This window comes from Maniola jurtina, chromosome 24, assembly GCF_905333055.1.
Source record: "Maniola jurtina chromosome 24, ilManJurt1.1, whole genome shotgun sequence".
NCBI classification, from domain to species: domain Eukaryota; kingdom Metazoa; phylum Arthropoda; class Insecta; order Lepidoptera; family Nymphalidae; genus Maniola; species Maniola jurtina.
Window position 1 is genome coordinate 5101090 of NC_060052.1, and position 19489 is coordinate 5120578.

General features: G+C 35.3%; 1 protein-coding gene across 1 annotated transcript in view; it reads right to left on the bottom strand.

Annotated features, from left to right (window-relative positions):
- LOC123877671 (probable sodium/potassium/calcium exchanger CG1090) overlaps positions 1 to 18032 on the bottom strand; it is a 35426-nt gene extending 17394 nt beyond the window's left edge. The window contains exon 1 of the mRNA XM_045924518.1: positions 17668 to 18032. Coding sequence (XP_045780474.1) covers positions 17668 to 17682 — 15 coding nt within the window. The 5' untranslated portion in view covers positions 17683 to 18032. The remainder of the gene's footprint in view (positions 1 to 17667) is intronic.
- Positions 18033 to 19489: the final 1457 nt, after the last annotated feature.

A 19489-nucleotide genomic window follows, 5' to 3' on the forward strand; every position in this document is an offset into this window, starting at 1 on the left:
AACCGGTCAAGTGCGAGTCGGATTGGCATTAGAAGGGTTCAGTAAACCAAAACCTAACACTTTTATGTAGTACACTGCAAGTTAATGACGGACGGACTATTGAGATGTGATTTAGTAAATATATAGCCTCAATTGCTCAACGGTTAAAGGAGCAGACTGAAATCCGAAAGGTCGGCGGTTCAAACCCAACCAGTTGCACTATTGTCGTACCCACTCCTAGCACAAACTTTACGCTCAGTTGGAGGGGAAAGGGGAATGTTAGTCATGTTTAAAATGACTAAAATTTTTAGATAAAAATAAAAAAAAATCACACGGTTCTCGGATTACTAGTGCTATAGCGCCAAAACATTAGCCCTGTAGAGCCTTTCGTATATCAGACAATCTAAGATTAAAGGATTATAGAGTGTTTAAATTTTTTCATGACGTTCCATTTACTGAAGCCCTGATAGTGTCCCGTTTGACTGTAAGTTGACTCTGACGCGGCCTTTTGTTACAGGCCGAGGGCAACGATTACGATTCACCCGTGTGTGGCTCATGGGGAGTGTGTTCGGAGCTTCATACAAACGAAGTTTGTTTTTTATTTGAATTATCACCCTCGACCGATTGCTGGCCCACTACTGAGCAAGCGTCTACTCTAAGAATGAGAAGGTTTTGGCCATAATCCACTTATTTGAGTACTAGCGTATGCCCGTGACTTCGTCCGCGTGGACTATTTTCAAACCCCTATTATAAGTACGTGGCACTGTATCCGTGGTTTGTAAAATTTATCATGTCAAAGCTTGTTTACCTTTGAAGTCAGATTTAAGAAAAACTAGTTTATAGATGAACGGGCCCTAGTAAGTAGTAATGCAGTATAGCCTCGATGTGGAGCGTAGGTATGCGGGTAAACCTAGCCATTCAGTCATAAAGATACCTATTCAGTTTCGCTTTGAAGACGTATGCCACTCTTTTGAACACACCGTCTTCGTTTGCGATTATTTTTAGTACACAAAAATAAGAACTACGAAACGTTTTTAACCCCCAACCCAAAAAGAGGGGTGTTATAAGTTTGACGTGTGTATCTGTCTGTGGCATCGTAGCTCCGTAACTAATGAACCGATTTTAATTTAGTTTTATTGTTTGAAAGGTGCCGATCGAGAGTGTTCTTAGCTATAATCCAAAAAAATCAGTTCAGCCGTTTGAAAGTTATCAGCTCTTTTCTAGTTACTATATCCTTCACTTGTCGGGGGTGTTATAAGTATAAATTTAATTTACCTACCGACACTTGTTGGTACACAAAAATAAGAACTATGAAACGTTTTTCTAACTTTAGTTTTACGTTTTATTGGTATGACTATTTAGATATTTTGATTTCATACTGCAACATACAAGGTGACGATATACTAGTGGTTAATATGTCGGCCTCTTATTCTGGAGGCCAGGGGTTCGATCCCGGACACGCGCTTCTAAACTTTTCGGGGTGTGCGTGTTAGGTAATCAAATATCACTTGCTTTAACGGTGAAGGAAAACATCGTGAAGAACTGCATGGCTGAGAGTTCTTCATAATATTCTCAATGGTATGTGAAGTCTGCCAATCCGCACTGGGCCAGCGTGGCGGACAGTGGCCTAAACTCTTCTCATACTGAGAGGAGATCCTTGTTCAGTAGTAACCTGGCGATGCGTTACTCGGTGCTATGAATTCACTTACGGTTTTTACAATACAAACTGCAGAATTTTAAATGTTAATGGGTACAGTAACAATTAAACGCTCGCTAACCGTTACATTTTATTTCATACAATATGTTAAATGATGACATACAGGAATACTATAATACTGTACAATCCAAGTTATTTTAAACTCTAAAATCCATGTATTAAAGTTCATATCACAATATCTTGTATTGTATAGAAAACCGAGAACGGATCAATACCTCAGGGGTATCTATTCCGCTCTGTTCCACGCTGCCCCCGCTTGTTGATAACGTGTCTGATCCATTTTATCATCGACTATGTGCTACCCGTGGTTTTGCTTGCATAGATTGTTTAGAGATAAAAAGGTTGCATTTGAGTTATTAATATTTATCAACTCACAAGACCATAGGCTTTTGGGACTTCAAAAATAAACTAAAACTCCAGACATGAAGCGAATGAATTAAAATGTATTAATGCATTATCTACACTTGTTCTTGAATTTCTGAAATTTTTTACACAAAAATGAAAAAAAAATTCGGGCTTGCTGCGCTCGCGCTTTCGGTTAGTGTTTTACATACTTCACAATATGTGCTTTACCTTTTACGTTGACTGTGTTCGCATCCTTTTGGCTTTCTAGAAAAAAATTAATTATACTCGCTGCGTTCGCGCTCTGGCTGTTTTGAACTTTATCTCTGTCAAACTGAAAAGCAAATTTTTAGCTCTGATAAACTTTTTAAAGTTTTGATCTAAGCAAGGAGTATGAGTATAAATATGTTTATGGGAGTTCATAATATTATAAGTAAATAGGAGCCTACAATTTTTAATCTACTCACTACTCAGCCTTGACGGGTAAGCATCGTTGAAAATAACATTTTTTCAAAGAGAGTAGGTAGTACTCCTAATCTTCAAAAATTAACAAAAACAAAACTTTTAATTCTATCTAAGATATTTGATAGGATTGTTCGTATAATACTTGTAAGTTTCCATACAATAAAAATATCTTCGGGGAAAAGTGTTCTCTCCCTTTTATTAGTAGGACCCATCGGGATCCGATGTCGTGTCGAGGGCTCTCGGACGTCACTCGGCATCGGCCCACAATGCTCTGCCGTTTGCGGCTTTTAGCGATCAGTTTGATTTCTCGAGGACTTCGAGAAATATGATCCTATTACGTACTTACCGTCTACAATAATTATTATCATTGTTGTTTTGATGGAGGATTTCTCTTTTTTTATTTCATTCTAAGGACTTCTCGTTCATAACAAAAAGAACGACATTAGTAAGATTTGAATCTAAAATTAACCATCTCTGTTAACTTGTAAGGGTTTATCTATACTACTAATAAATAAAATTGGAGTGTCTGTCTGTAATTTCGAAATAACTACCGCATATTAAGGTCATATGGTTATTTGAACGATACTATAACTGAATCACACTTTTTTAAAAATTTTGTCTGTCTGTCTGTCTGTCTGTCTGTCTGTCTGTCTGTCTGTCTGTCTGTCTGTCTGTCTGTCTGTCTGTCTGTCTGTCTGTCTGTTTGAAAAGGCTAATCTTTGGAACGGCTGAACCGATTTTGACGGGATTTTCACAGGCAAGTAGAGGATTGACCAGGGTGTAACATAGGCTACTTTTTTAACCGACTTTCAAGAAGGGAGTTGTGTTTTTCTACCTATGTACACCGAAATCTCCGAGATTTCTGAACCGATTTGCGTAATTTTTTTTTAATCGATAGAGGAACTTTGCGACATTGTTTCATAAAAAATTTGGATTCCAACTCCTCAATCCTGATGCTGCAGGGGATCTGACCAATCCACGCGGGCGAAGCTGCGGGCATCAGCTAGTTAAATACTAAAAGTGGGCTCAACCCGTTTATAGCGATCGCGTAGTCGTCCTTTTTTAACCGACTGCGGCGAAGCCCAAAGGAAGGTTATGTGTTTGACCTGTATTTAGGCTATACTTAATCCTAATAATATACTGTTATGAATGTGAAGGTTTGGAGGTTTATTACTCCTTTACGCTACAATGACTGAAACAATATGGCTGTTTGAGAGCTTTTACGCTGACTTAACACCCTTTATTCATCCCAGGATTTTTAAAACCCTATATCCATGTGAAGGAAGTCGCGGACATCATCTAGTACTATTTAATCTTTTCTCGTAACCTACTAACTGCAAATCTCTTCAAATCTGCACAATCTGAACAAGAATTAATAGCTTTAGACTAAAGTATTCGTTATGTAATTAATGGAATAATTCATCTTCATTTAAAAGGCTTTATCAGCGAAGGTATTAATTGATGCGTCACTTTGTCCTCGAGATGGTCATGGCTGATGGTGATTATTTTCTACGGAAATCTATGTACAGTTTTTTTTATAATAGCGGTAATTGAAATGGTTTAAATTTTTACCTCAGAGAGTATAGGTACTTGATTTCCATATCTTAGGGTGCCGATCACCCCAAAAGTTGGAGGTCTTATTTTGAATAGTTCAATTTTTTTTATGTAGCATTATTTTTAATGATCATGAGTCAATTAAAAATTAAACTGATTTAAGTAACTTAAGCAACTTAGAAGACTTAGTTTTATTACATGTTTCAAAATGAAACGGCATTTTGTTGCTTTGTTGGCAAAACTCTGAACTAGGTATAAAATATCGTCGTAACCTACGAATAACGTCACAATGGCCTGAGTGGTGTTTTATTTTTTTGCTGATTTGAAATCTTCTTTCAATAGAGTACACATAATTGAAACTCGTAAACTTTCTGATGGCGAAGACAACTTAGCTGGAATGTAGGTAGGTCTACCCGTCGAAATAAAAATGTGGAAATCAAAATCAAAATCATATATTTATTTCATGTAGTTACAACTAATGTCTCTTAAATACTACGTTTCTATCTGTACTCATTAACCCCCGACCCAAAAAGAGGGGTGTTATAAGTTTGACGTGTGTATCTGTGTATCCGTCTGTGACATCGTAGCTCCTAAACTAATGAATCGATTTTAATTTAGTTTATTTTATTTGAAAGGTGTCTTGATCGAGAGTGTTCTTAGCTATAATCCAAGAAAATCGGTTCAGCCGTTTGAAAGTTATCAGCTCTTTTCTAGTTATTACAGTAACCTTCGCTTGTCGGGGGTGTTATACATTTTTAATTTACACTTGTTTACTACAAAATATTTTAGAGAGATTGTGAACAGACGTGTACATTTTGTACAAAGGACAACATGCTGTTTAACATAATTGACTTATTTATGTGTGTAGATACTACAAAGAAGACACCCACAAGCGAGACGAAGTGAAAAGAAATTGAATGAAACACTGAACGTAAAACATTGTGAAACATTGTAATTTAGGTGTAAAGGCGACGCGGCGTGCCCAGAGTCGTAATAAGATGAGACAATTTATTTTTCTTTATTTGTTTGGAATTGCTTTTGCTCTCCACTTCAAGCCTGAGCTTTTAGACTGGATTCATACTTTTAAAAAACCACTCGAATGCAGGTTAAATGATATTTCAAATCAATTAACGTGATCTTCCCATGTTGTTGTAAATCGTGAATCGATGGGTCAGTATCAAGAATAGCAAAAACCTGAGCTTTTAAGCTAGATTCATACTTTCGAAACGCCACTCGGACGGAGGTTCAATGACATTTCAAGTGAATCGATATGGACAGGTTAATATAACGAATAACAAAAATCCAAAGTTTTTAAACTAGAGTCATACTTGTAAATCACCACTCGAACGAAGGTTCGAGGCGTTTGTACGGATAGCTAGTGATAAGTATGTTTCCAGCATTACTTTTCCTTATATTTTGCTGGAAATTTCTTTTGCTTTTTACTTTTTGCCTTAGCCAGGAAGTCACGATTGACATAGAAAAATTACTTTAACTAGATTCTGACGGAAACTCAAAGAAAACTTATTTTTTCCAGGCCTTTGGAAAAACTTATTTTCTCTACTTATTTTGTTGCCAATTTCATCAAGCTATAAGCTTATTTCAGACTATGGAATATAATATATATTACAGTCCGGTCAAAATAGCCATTCAAGGATACAATAATTCGCATACAGCTAAAAATTGGTACGAATGTTGGGAATACCGATATGAATGAACTGTGAAAAGTTCCAATCGATCTCACATTTGCAAAAAATATTTATTCATGATTTTCACAGATAATTTTAATACTCAAATTATTGCTTTTACGAGTCTTCGAATGTCTGAAGGTGATATGAAAGAGGTGTCAAGTGGCGTCACAGCCTTGACTACCGATAAAATATCTTATTGGAATATTTACGAGTGAATCGGTATTATTATACAGATCCTCTTTACGATCTTTAACCGACTTCCAAAAAAGGAGGAGGTTCTCAATTCGTCAGAATCTTTTATTTTTTTTAATGTATGTTCACCGATTACTTAAAGACCCTTAAACCGATTTGGAAATTATTATTTTTTTGTTTGAAAGGGTATATATACTGTGCAGGTGGTCCCATATAAAGGTGAAGATCTGATGAATATCTTCGGAGATGGAGAACAGAACTCCTCAATGGAGAGCAAATTGCTCGCGATCAGTGTAATAGCTTAGTAAACAGTAGGGTTTTAACTGGGCACAGCATATTATAGTACAGTGGGGCCACTAGAAAGTGTGATATAAAAAATTTTCAAAAGAAAAATAAAACCGACTTCAAAAACCACAAACACTAAAAAGCACAAAATAATTTTTGTTTAGCTACACGTGTAATGTACTTAGGTATAAAGTCGGGCGAGCTCCTATGCTCGCTCGAAGATACCTAGGTACATTACACGTGTAGCTAAACAAAAATTATTTTGTGCTTTTTAGTGTTTGTGGTTTTTGAAGTCGGTTTTATTTTTCTTTTTTGTTCATATACAAACTGGTAATGTGGTTAGTGATAAGAGTAGTGATGTATCTATACGCCACTACGTATTCGGTAGGAATTCTTGGAAATAAAAACACGCTTTGTACCTAAATGCCGTAGCGTCTCGAATCTTTTAAATAAGACATGTATTTCAGTCCAATCTTGAGAAGTGCTTCTTGGGTCGGGAACAGAATGGTTACGAAAATACGATCATGTATTGTAGATGTGTGATTGAGAAATCCTTGTACTTCTTACTATGTGTTACGATGGTTTATTCTATTGTACTTTTTGCCAAGTTTTTTCAAACTGAATTTGGTCCAATCAATCTAATGGAATACCTACATGTATTTCCATTAGACTGATAGCTTGAACAGCTAAATAGTTCAACTAACTCACGTTACCCCTTACCGCAGAAGCACATCTACTCATATTGTGGCAGAAGTGCGCGGAGGCAGCCTCAGAAAGTTGGCTTAGTATGAGATTAACATCTCGTTGATAGAATTCGAGCGTCGAAATATAATAACGTTAGAGTTAAATACACATAGAGGTCCTTGATTCAAAGTCGTTCATTTAGTACCACCGATTTTTATTTTGCAAGGTTTTCACTAGAAAAACTGGCCAGATGGTATTCGACAGGTTGAGATGGCAATTGTAGTATGAGGCGGGGAGACACGCCGCACATCCGCACGTTACCCGCGCTACCCAGCACCGGTGTAGAGCGGGGGCTGTGCGGGTGTGTAGGGCGTCCCCACCCCGTTTGCCATCTTGACCTGTCGCGTACTATCACACTATCACACTAATATTATAAAGGCGAAAGTTTGTATGTGTGTGTGTGTGCGTGTGTATGTTTGTTACTCTTTCACGCAATAACTATTGAATGGATTTGGCTGAAATTTGGGATAGAGATAGATAATATCCTGGATTAGCACATAGGCTACTTTTTATCCCGGAAAATCAAAGAGTTCCTACGGGATTTTAAAAAACCGAAACCCACGCAGGCGAAGCCGCGGGCATCTTCTAGTATACAATCTATGGACGAACTTGAGTTAATAACTACTCTTGTTACGATGCAATAAAGTGAAATTCATCTCCCACAGCTCTGTAGTCTAAAATTAAATAAACGCCTCTCTTTCTATCGCGTAAACTTTTAACTCTCTCTGTCTCTTTCGTTCTCTCTCTTATGAAATAAGCTGTCGTAGAAGCACAACGCCGTAGGCATATTCTCGGGTTACGTGACCAAATGAGCCCGATCTGGTAGTACCTACATAGCGATAATTAAATGCAGTTATAAGTAAAAATGATTGCCCACAACATTGTATAAGTGGACAAAAAACTTCAGTTGGCTTTCAGGTAATTAAAAAAAAGGTTCAAGGTTTAGTAGGTGGGATAAAGTCAAGCATCATAAAACGACCTAAATGCGGATTGTCGAATTAGGTTTACATATGAACTAAGTGGGTATATATATGTGTATATGTTTACGTCTCTCGGAACGAGGTCGCCGCCTCAGTAAATGGGAGGGCGACTTTGTGGCGAGATTTTACGCCATGTTTAATGTGACGCTTATACGGATGATAAATATCTGATGAAGCTTCTTTTGGCGATGTCTTTTTAACCCCCGACCCAAAAAGAGGGGTGTTATAAGTTTGACGTGTGTATCTGTGTATCTGTGTGTGGCATCGTAGCTACTACACTTGTATCCGAAAAAGCACAGCAAACAATAAAGAACAAGCCAAATAACAATTAAAATAAATAAAGAACAAAGGAACAATATTAATTGACACTGACAGAGCCTCGATAGCTCAACGGTTGAGGAGCGGACTGAATTCCGGAAGGTCGGCGGTTCAAACCTCACCCGTTGCACTATTGTCGTACCCACTCCTGGCACAAGCTTTACGCTTAGTTGGAGGGGAAAGGGGAGTATTAGTCATGATTAGCATGGCTAATATTCTTTAAAAAAAAAAAATTGACGTGCTTACCTTCTGATAAGTTATATCTAGCACTGGCAATAAAATGTACCCAAGGGAATTGAAACGGCTGTCGAGAGTCATAATAAGACTAGGAACAAAGGAGCAGAGTTGATGAACGGAAAATACACGTGGAATTTTATTTCGGTTTTTTGTCAGAGAGATGGGTATTATTACTACGTATTATTACTAGTAAATGATTTTCATTCAGTAAAATTATTATTTTTACCCGACTGCGGCAAAGCCAAATGGAAGGGTTATGATTTTAGCACTCTATGTATGTATGTTTCGCTCTTTCGGACACTCTCTTTTGTTTCGTTGATGTCCTGTTGAATATTTTTTAGACGCTGTAATATTTCTTCCATCTTTGTTCAGTTAAATAAATTTAAAAAACCGAAAATGCGAAAAATGCTAGTCCGGGACTGGGGATCGAACTCGGTATTTATCCTATGTGAAGACCGACGTTGTTCTTATTCCGCCACCAGGCCTCTCACTTGTTATGATGAAATATGTAAGTGTTATTTTCTAGTCTGAATAGTACTTGTCAGTGTATTTTAATTTAAGACCACCCTCATTATTTCACTTTTTAGTTTAATAATTATAAAACTTTGTATTTCACTTTATATGTTCGTTTTACTGTTTATAATGTACTTTAATATATAGGATAATGTTTATTAATTACCTTAGCACAGATTTTAGTGTATTGTAGTCCTTTAACACTTTTGTTTACAATCCATATTTCCACTATTGATTGTTAACGGCCAATGTATTTTTAGCCTTTTTCACAGTAATCTTGCGTTGTATATGTTAGATAACACTTCCACTCACGAGTTGTATGGAGTTTTACACTTATTCCACTAAAAATACTCGAATTTCGCGAATTTCGAATTTATTATTCACTTTAAATACGGATCCAGTATGCTCTGCGCACTGCAGCGCCCTCCACTGTCTCGAAAAGCGAGACTAACCTTATTAACAAAATAAACGAGAAATTCGACGAAGTTCAAAGTAAACTGCAAAACCTACAGATTACGGTTAGTTCGCAGGAACAGAGACTTGACTATCTTGAGAAACAAGCCAGAGAAAGAAATATTGTCATTTTCGGCGTAGAGGAAAAAGAGCAAAACTACGACGACTTGCACAACAAGATTCTCGTAATATTCCACGATATAATGAAGATAGATTGTACGAGTTTGGAAATACAATCATCGAGAAGACTGGGTAAAAAAGGCGAAAAGGCTAGACCGATTATTGTAACACTTTCTACACTAAAAAGAAAAATTGAAATCTTACGAAAGAAAAAAATACTAGAAAAGGTGAACTATTACATAAAGGAAGACTACCCGCCGAAAATTTTAGAAATTAGAAAAAAACTTCGAGAAAAAGCGAAAGAACAGAGAGAAAAAGGAAAAAAAGTGATAATTAAATATGATAAAATGATTATCCTTCCACAAGAAGAGACAAAAAACAACACAAACAGAGGAAACAAACGTAATTTTCCTGAAACGTCTCCTGAAAATAATAGCGGATCTATAAGAAAAACCAAAGATACGACCCAAGTACAAAAAAAGAATATCTTGACATCTTACTGGGCCAACAAACATACACCAAATAAAAATGAGAAAAACATTACCCCAGAATCCACAGTAGCATCCTATAATAGTGGCGCAGCAGAATAGCAATTATCATCTAAGGACCCTCCCCCTCCTCCAACACGGTTGGTCACCGCGGAGGAGTACGACCCAAACCCCCCAGTTTCATCTACATCATTTCAACTCAAAACATTAAAAATTTGCACATACAATGCTAGATCTCTCGCTTCTCCGGAGAGACTCCTAGAACTAAAATTTGCCTTACGAAAAATTAACTTCGATATAATAGGCCTTGCTGAAGTAAGACGCGAAGGGTGTGGTATAGAAGAACATACAGACTTTATTCTATTCTATAAGGGAGAACATCCAGGATTACACGGAGTAGGATTTATAGTGAAAAAAGAATATAAGAAGAATATTATTAATTTCTCTGGCCTCTCAGAAAGAGTAGCACTCCTACAGTTAAAATTTAACTTTCTACCTATTTCTATTATACAAGTATACGCACCAACAGATTCGTCAACCGAAGAGGACATACTCCACTTTTACAAAACTTTAGAAAAAGCACATGAAATTGCAGATAAAAATGTTATAGTGATTGGCGATTTCAATGCCAAAATTGGTCAACCAAAGAGTAGTGAAAAGCTAATAATGGGCAGATATGGCTACGGAGTAAGAAATAAAAAAGGTGAAATTTTAATTTCATACGCCTACGAATATAAGCTAGCCATTGTTAACACCTATTTCAACAAAAAGGCAAATAGACGATGGACTTGGATCTCTCCAGACCGAAAAATTAAAAACGAAATAGATTACGTTTTGACTAACTTACTGAAATACGTCACAAATATCGAGGTACTTAGTAAATTTGATTTTCCATCTGACCACCGATTAGTGAGAGTCACTTTAGAAATAAAACATTTAAAAAAGAGTAGGAAAACTTACAAATCTTCTATATACATACCAAAGAGCGAATCAGAAATCCAATTATATATCACAAACCTAGAAACAAATCTTAAAGAACTAGATTCCTTCAACAGAACGTATGATGCAAATGCTATTCAAATCTACTACAACATATTAGAGACATCTATTAAAAATAGTTTAGAAGCCAACAACATTCAGAGTAAGAACAAAGATGACATTCTAAGTGAAGAAACCAAAAAGCTCATAAAACAGCGCTCCGAACTTATAAAAAGTGCAGATAAAGATAGAGACGCGCGACGTCAATTAAGTGAATCATTCAAAAGGACAAATAAAGCAATCCGAAAAGACTATGAAAAACATAGACAGTCAACAATAGTAAAGAATGTTAATAAATTTAGAAGCTGCAAGAAGGCTTTGAAAGAACTAAATACACATAAAGACTGGATTCAGACTCTAAAAGCAGGTAAAAGAGAAACAAAGACAAGAAAAGAACTTCTGGATTGCGCTACCGACTTTTATAGACAACTTTATATGGTACTACCAGAAATACAAAATACGGGAATAGAAATGGAAAAAGACTATATAGAGGACGAATTAAAACCAATAGATGAAATCGAAATAATAAAATGTATCAAAAGACTGAAGACGGAAAAAAGCACAGGACCTGATAATATACCTAATGAGCTATTAAAAATTGCAGCTTATCAATTAGCAACACCAATAGCTCACTTATTCAATATGGTTTTAAATACTGGAACCGTTCCCGAACAATGGACCTCATCGGACATAATATTACTGTATAAAAAAGGCGATCCGATGGACATATCCAATTACCGACCAATCAGTCTTCTTTCGAGCATTTACAAACTGTTCACTAGTGTTCTATTGAACAGAATTGGCCCTCAAATCGATAAATACCAACCGATTGAGCAAGCTGGATTTCGGACGGGTTTCTGTACAATAGACCACATACACGCAATGGAACAAGTCATCGAAAAATACAAAGAATTTAACAAAACCCTCTATATCGCCTTTATCGATTACACCAAGGCGTTCGATACTATCTCTCATGACTCAATTTGGAGAGCATTAATGGAATGTCAAATACACAGAAAATATATTGACATACTCAAAGCAATCTACAATAACAGTACCAGTAGAATCAAACTAGAGACCAGAGGCAATGTAATTCAAATTAGGAGAGGAGTCAGACAAGGAGACCCGCTGTCTCCAAAGTTGTTCATTGCAGTATTGGAGGACATATTCAAAAAACTAGACTGGACACACGAAGGTATCAAAATTTCAAAACGCTACCTAAGTCATCTACGGTTCGCAGACGACATCGCCCTTTTTGCAGAAAATAGTAACAACCTTGAAAAAATGATACAATCCTTAGATACAGAAAGTAAAAAAGTCGGTCTTCATATGAATACAAATAAAACTAAAATTATGACTAACAGTTACCACAAACAAATATATCTAAACAACACAGAAATCGAATACGTAAATTCCTACATATACTTGGGAAAGCAAGTCTCATTTAGCGAATTAAATACAGAAGAAGAAGTAGATAGAAGAATTACATTAAGTTGGAACAAATACTGGGCGCAAAAAGAGATTATGAAAGGAGACTACAGTATGCATATAAAAATAATTATAATGGATACATGCATACTCCCTACGCTAACTTACGCCAGTCAAACCTGGGTCTACACCAACAAAATTAAGCAGAAGGTAGCCGTTTGCCAAAGAGCTATGGAGAGAAGCATTTTAAAGTTACGCAGGCTGCATAAAGTCACAAACAAAAATATAAGAAAAAAGACGAAACTGACCGATGCATTGCAACGAGCATTACAGTTGAAATGGAGATGGACAGGACACCTTGCTAGAACGACTGATCAAAGATGGACACTCACAACTACAACATGGCCTGGTCCTGCAGGAAAAAGACGAGTGGGAAGACCAAGGTCACGCTGGTGTGACGATTTAGTACCCATAGCGGGTAAAAACTGGATAAAAAATGCAAAGGATAGAGTTAAATGGCAGAAACTGGGGGAGGCCTATACCCAATGAGGGATCCTTATCGATAAAATAAATGTATATAGACTAACACTAGCATATTATACTAACATTAATTAGGTTAAGAAACTAAATTGTAATAGTTAAGATTATACATAAGGAAAAATTTGTAAGATAAGGAATAAATAAAGGCTTAATAATAATAATAATAATAATGTATGTATGTGGGTATGTGTGTGGATATGTATTGTTGTATCCAGATTCTGTGTGTTCCACCGCAGCGTCTAAACTACTAGTGCCGGGTGACATAGGCTACACTTTACACGAAAAAAATTGACCTAACGTAGGTATGTTCCATGGTAAGAAGTGGGGGTGGAATGAAAGAGGAAAAAATTCTGAGTTCATAAATGTTACTACAATATTAAAATATACCAAGCGACAGAAAAACAATTTTACTATAATATTTCAGCGTTTATTAAGACGATCGCAGTCGGGTTTTAGTTTTCAACTTTTAGTGGAGTAAACGAAGCATTTTCGTCGGAAGTCCTCAGAAACAGCTCCGATTTTGATGATTTTTTTTTTTAAATTCTTGTTTTTTATACATTATTTAAAATCAGAAACGTTTTGAAGCGGGGAAATAATTTTTTTATCCATATGTGCGATATTTATACACGAAGTCCAGAAAAACCCTACCTTCTCTTTGAGAAGTTGTAGAGGAGGTCAAATGCTACAAATGACCTCTAAACACTTATGGGCAAAAACCGCCCGTTTTTGAGTTATTGATCGTTTTCAGAAAAATACGTATTTGTTTCTTTTAAAATTCATTAAAAAAAAAGTAAGGCATATAGCCGACTTTTTATTTAATTTCTAAGTACTAGACATCTCAATTAATAATTGTGAATACTAAAATAAAAATAATCTTTGTAGGTTCCCCGGTTAGGGATCCAAGACTGTACCAGTTTCATAATTTCTATTGGGTTACTTTGCCAAAAAATTGATTTTTTTTTAAAGTTACAGAAATTTTTGGCCTGCAAATTATTTGCAAAGCTTAGCTACACATTTTCAGCTATCTAATGATGTACAAAACTTTAAAATAAGTTGAAAATTAGCTAAAAAAATGATAAAATAATAGCACAAGGAAGAAATTTCTTAACACTTAAATTTTAAACAAATCGTTCCTATTGATCAATTGAGCTATCCCGTGGCCGATTTTATGATCAGACTTGACCAGATTATATAGTCACAGTAAACTGTTACCTCTTTCTAAGTAGAGACTACCTCTAAACAAAGAAAAAACGATTTGTTTAAAATTTAAGTGTTAAGAAATTTCTTCCTTGTGCTATTATTTTATCGTTTTTTTAGCTAATTTTCAACTTATTTTAAAGTTTTGTACATCATTAGATAGCTGAAAATGTGTAGAAGCTTTGCAAATAATTTGCAGGCCAAAAATTTCTGTAACTTTAAAAAAAAATCCATTTTTTGGCAAAGTAACCCAATAGAAATTATGAAACTGGTACAGTCTTGGATCCCTAACCGGGGAACCTACAAAGATTATTTTTATTTTAGTATTCACACTTATTAATTGAGATGTCTAGTACTTAGAAATTAAATAAAAAGTCGGCAATATGCCTTACTTTTTTTTTAATGAATTTTAAAAGAAACAAATACGTATTTTTCTGAAAACGATCAATAACTCAAAAACGGGCGGTTTTTGCCCATAAGTGTTTAGAGGTCATTTGTAGCATTTGACCTCCTCTACAACTTCTCAAAGAGAAGGTAGCGTTTTTCTGGACTTCGTGTATAAATATCGCACATATGGATAAAAAAATTATTTCCCCGCTTCAATACGTTTCTGATTTTAAATAATGTATAAAAAACAAGAATTTAAAAAAAAAAAACATCAAAATCGGAGCTGTTTCTGAGGACTTCCTAAGATTGGCTATTTTACGGCTTTATTTACTCCACTATTTATCTTGTTCTTCACAGTGATTACACAGGTGGGCTTTTCGCGGAAAAAGAATTTTCGCACTAACACTCGCGCGCCATCTCTAATTGAAATGTTAGGATAAATATAACTGTAGGAAAAGGTTTCTGCATTTTTCTGTTTTGAATAATTATTTTGGTTACATTATCGTGGCACCCAACTATATTTTTAACTAATCTAAGTAGGATTTAAGTTCTCTAACAGTGCAAATAAAAAAGCGGTCTACAATAATTCCTCTGATACGCACGAAATTTTGAATCTACGCACGGGGCTTCGAAATTTTAGCACGATTATTATATACTGATGCCCGCGACTTCGTCCGCGTGCATTTACATTTTTCCAAATCCCGTGGGAACTCTTTGATTTTCCGGTATAAAAAGTATGTCTATGTCCGACCCCGGGATTTAAGCTAACCCTGTACCAAATTTCGTCAGAATCGGTTAAACTGTTAGGCCGTGAAAAGGTAGCAGATATTCAGACAGACAGACAGATAGACAGACAGACACACTTTCACATTTATAATATTAGTATGGATGAGTACCTGAGTCATGTATTCGAAGGCTTAGGGAAAAGGATGAGAATTCTAAAGAGGTAGGTTGAAATCCCAATTATCGGACTATTATCATCACAGAATAAGCTTCATTACGGCTCATTGGAGGGTTAAACTATTGGTAGCCCAGGTATATTACCGTTTCCTGTATATCCATCTGCCATATAGGCTTTTCCATTTTCATTTCTACCCATACCTAATCATATTTTAGGTACATAATATCATGTAGGTAGATCAATGTCGTTTTTTTTCAATTGTAATAAGTAATAATATATTTGCTTCAATTTAAGGCACATTAACATGACTAATTTTTTTTAAACATATGTTATATAACATATTAGTAAACACACTTTTCTCAAGCCCCAAGAGTTTTCTTGAAATATTTAATTTGAAATGCTATCAATCAGTGGCGTGCACAGATTTTATAGTCAGGGTAAGCATTAAGGTATGAACTTATTTTTTGGCAGGTCATAAGGGAAAATAAGTGTTAATTTAGGTATTACAACTAGGGTAGGCAGTACTTTTATACCTCAATGAGCTGCACGTCACTGCTATCAATATAAAGTAATAAAAATCAAATGAAAAGAAATAAAATAGGATGAGGACATCTCCAAAATCGATTGAATAAATTCAACATTCGAGGAGACAGATTCTCGTCGATTCAAAAGTGCATATAAAAATGGGAAAAGCGCTTGAATAAATCTCATTTTCAGGCTGCGTTCGAAGGCTCCTTTTGTAATCCTGTCAGCGTGAAAGCCTTTTGATAACAATCACGTCCTTTTAAATGGAATTTTCAATTGATTTTCATTAAGATATCAGCTTTTTCCCGCGGCTTCTTCGAATGGATTTAAGTTTTTTGATTAATAATTTCTTAAAGCAATTTCCTAGTCATATTTCCTAGGCAGATTTAGTGTTTGTATGCGATATCGTGTACCAATGAGGTATGGGTTTAACAAAAACTGCCATACCTACCCCTTCTGGTTAGCCTGCTTCCATCTTAGACTGCATCATCACTTCCCATCAGGTGGAATAGCAGCCAAGGGCTAACTTGTATTTGAATAAATAAATGAAAGAAGGATTTTACTCGTAAACCAGATTATTTAATAAGTGGAGTTAAACTTTATGTATAAAAAGTCAGACTTTGTGATATAAAAAGTAAGAAGTTGTGTTGAGTTGTTTGGGAAGTTAACTTAAAAGAAAACTGATTTTAATTCCTTATTCCTTAACAGCCATGCAGATGTTATGTTTTTAGCTTCAGGTACTTGAACATCGTAGGTTATTTATAGGTAACAAAAGATGGAACGAGAAATATAATCTATATCTGGTACACATATTACAATGTTATGTGGTTTAATGCGATAGATGACGTCACATTTATTGAACGAATCGGTACCTATGTTAAACTTAGTTTAAGTTTTAATTCTCTTTTTGATTTTTCATTATCAGTCGGTTAAATGGGATTTATAAATTATAGAAACACTAGCTGATATCTGTGAATTCGTTCGTGTGGATATAGTTTTTAAAAATCTCGTGGCAACTCATTGATTTTCCGGGATAGAAGTAGCCTATGTATCCAGGGTATAATCTAACTCCAATTCAAATTTTAGTCAAATCTGTCCAGTAGTTTTTGCGTGAAAGAGTAACAAACATACACACAAACTTTCGCCTTTATAATATTTATAGTGTGATTTATTGCGTAAGTACATCTTGGCATCTTGGAAAGGCATTCCGAACCAGTGTATTGCTTTTGAAGATTCAAAAGTACTTGTAAACGTCTGATTGAATAAAAAGATTTTGAATTTGAACTTGTACATTATATTTGAATATCCCTTATCTCTCAGGGTATCTAGAAAAGATAGGTACTTAGCTGTTTTAGCTATAAGGTCGCTTATTGTTCAAACGTTTACTATTCTTTGTTTAAGTGTGTACAATAAAGAATAAGTACCTATAGTACTTTGATTTAAAAAATGAGTAACTAATAATACCTTTGGCATTATGCAATAAAAGTTTTTTTTTTTTTTTTTTTTTTTTTTTAAATCATAATTAATCATAATTATTATTAATTTCGAAACTGTTTCAATAAAAACTCCAACTTACCGCGGGCTGCATCATGGCTGGCTGCCGGCCAGCTGTTTCCAACCCTAGGTCGCTATTTACGCCCAGCTATCGATTTTCCCCGGAACCGTTACGTAACTTACACACACCGAAGGTTTGGCGCCCCTGACGCTGCCGGTTTTCATAAGATCTTGCACATTTCGATATTTGTCAAACCCTATACCTACATAAAGCGAACCTATGATATACCGAGACTGGAATAAATATCTAGTTAATTAGGGATTATGGAAGCTATTGTCTAAGTGGAAGGCGAAAATTGACTGGGTAGATTTTAATGCACAATTGACGGGAATCACGGGAAATGCCTTAACATTAAATATCCCTAAACACAACCGTGCTCAGTGGCGCCACGGAGCCGACTGACGGTGGAAAACGGGCGACTGCGCGGCTTTTCACGTCCACACAAAAATATTAATTCATTCGATTATCAACTTTATTTTAATATCATACAGCTGAAATTCAATTTTCGCTGAATATCGGTCACTAGCAACACTTAACTGCAGTTTCACTGAACCTTAAATCTGGGAGATTAAAGCTAGATTTGTGTAAAAGATTACGTTGAATAATGTGGTGATATTGGATGCCACCATTGTCCTAGAATTGATGGAACAGACATGTTGGCGTCGACATACTTTTCAAAAGTATAGTGATTAATTGTCTGCCCTTTTGTTTTAGTGAATTCCTTGTAAAACATGAGTACTAGATTTCATCATCATTGTCAACCGATGGATGTCCACTGCTGGATATGGTCTCTTGTAGGTCATCCATCGGGGGCTAAAAATACCCATAGTGACAATTTAAAAAGCTTGTCTAACAAGTTTAAATTAAAAATTTATAACACCCCGACAAGTGAAGGTTAAAGTAACTAGAAAAGAGCTTAAAACTTTCAAACGTCTGAACCGATTTTCTTGGATTATAGCTAAGAACACTCTCGATCAAGCCGCCTTTCAAACAAAAAAAAAAAAAAAACAAAATTAAAATCGATTCATTAGTGTAGGAGCTACGATACCACAGACAGATACACAGATACACACGTCAAACTTATAACACCCCTCTTTTTGGGTCGGGGGTTAAAAATAAAAGCAAAAGCGAATTAACACACACGAAAGTCAAGTTACGAAATTGAATGATGCCGCGAGCTACGTTATATCGTAGCCGGATTGCTACGCGCGTAGCATATCGCTACATCATGCGTGTAGCTGCTTCGATATTTGATTATCATAGATTTGTTGTGGATACTTGTTTTTCGCTTTTTATATTTTATTCGGCTTTCATTTTGGAAAATTGTTGTAGGTATAATGTACTTATATGTACAACAAACTCATATTTCTGCCAAATCTAGGCCCTAGGCCAAATTTAATTTATTTAATACGAAGCCAATTGACTTATTTTAGAACATTTTTTTTAAATTTCTATTTCTGCAGCCAAAATACATAGCCTGAAACTTTTAAATAATAAGAAATACTTAAAACAAGACATACTTTGCTAATAAATTATAAACTTACTTGCTTTTCCTCGGTACATAATGTATTATACTTTATAACGTATATTATTTTTGGATAAAGAAGGTTTTTAATGGTGAAAAAATTATTAAAATCGGTCTTTAGAATTTAAACGATTATAAACAAACAAACAAATCTTGTTTCTTTATAATATTAGTTTAGACTAAAGCTAAAAGATTATAATGGATGTGAAGATAAAATAAAACACGCAGGTGAAGTTAAGAGCAAAGGTAAATACGACATGTACATATTTGTGCATTTAAAATAGTTCTAAAACAAATCTAATGATTTTAAGCTTACTT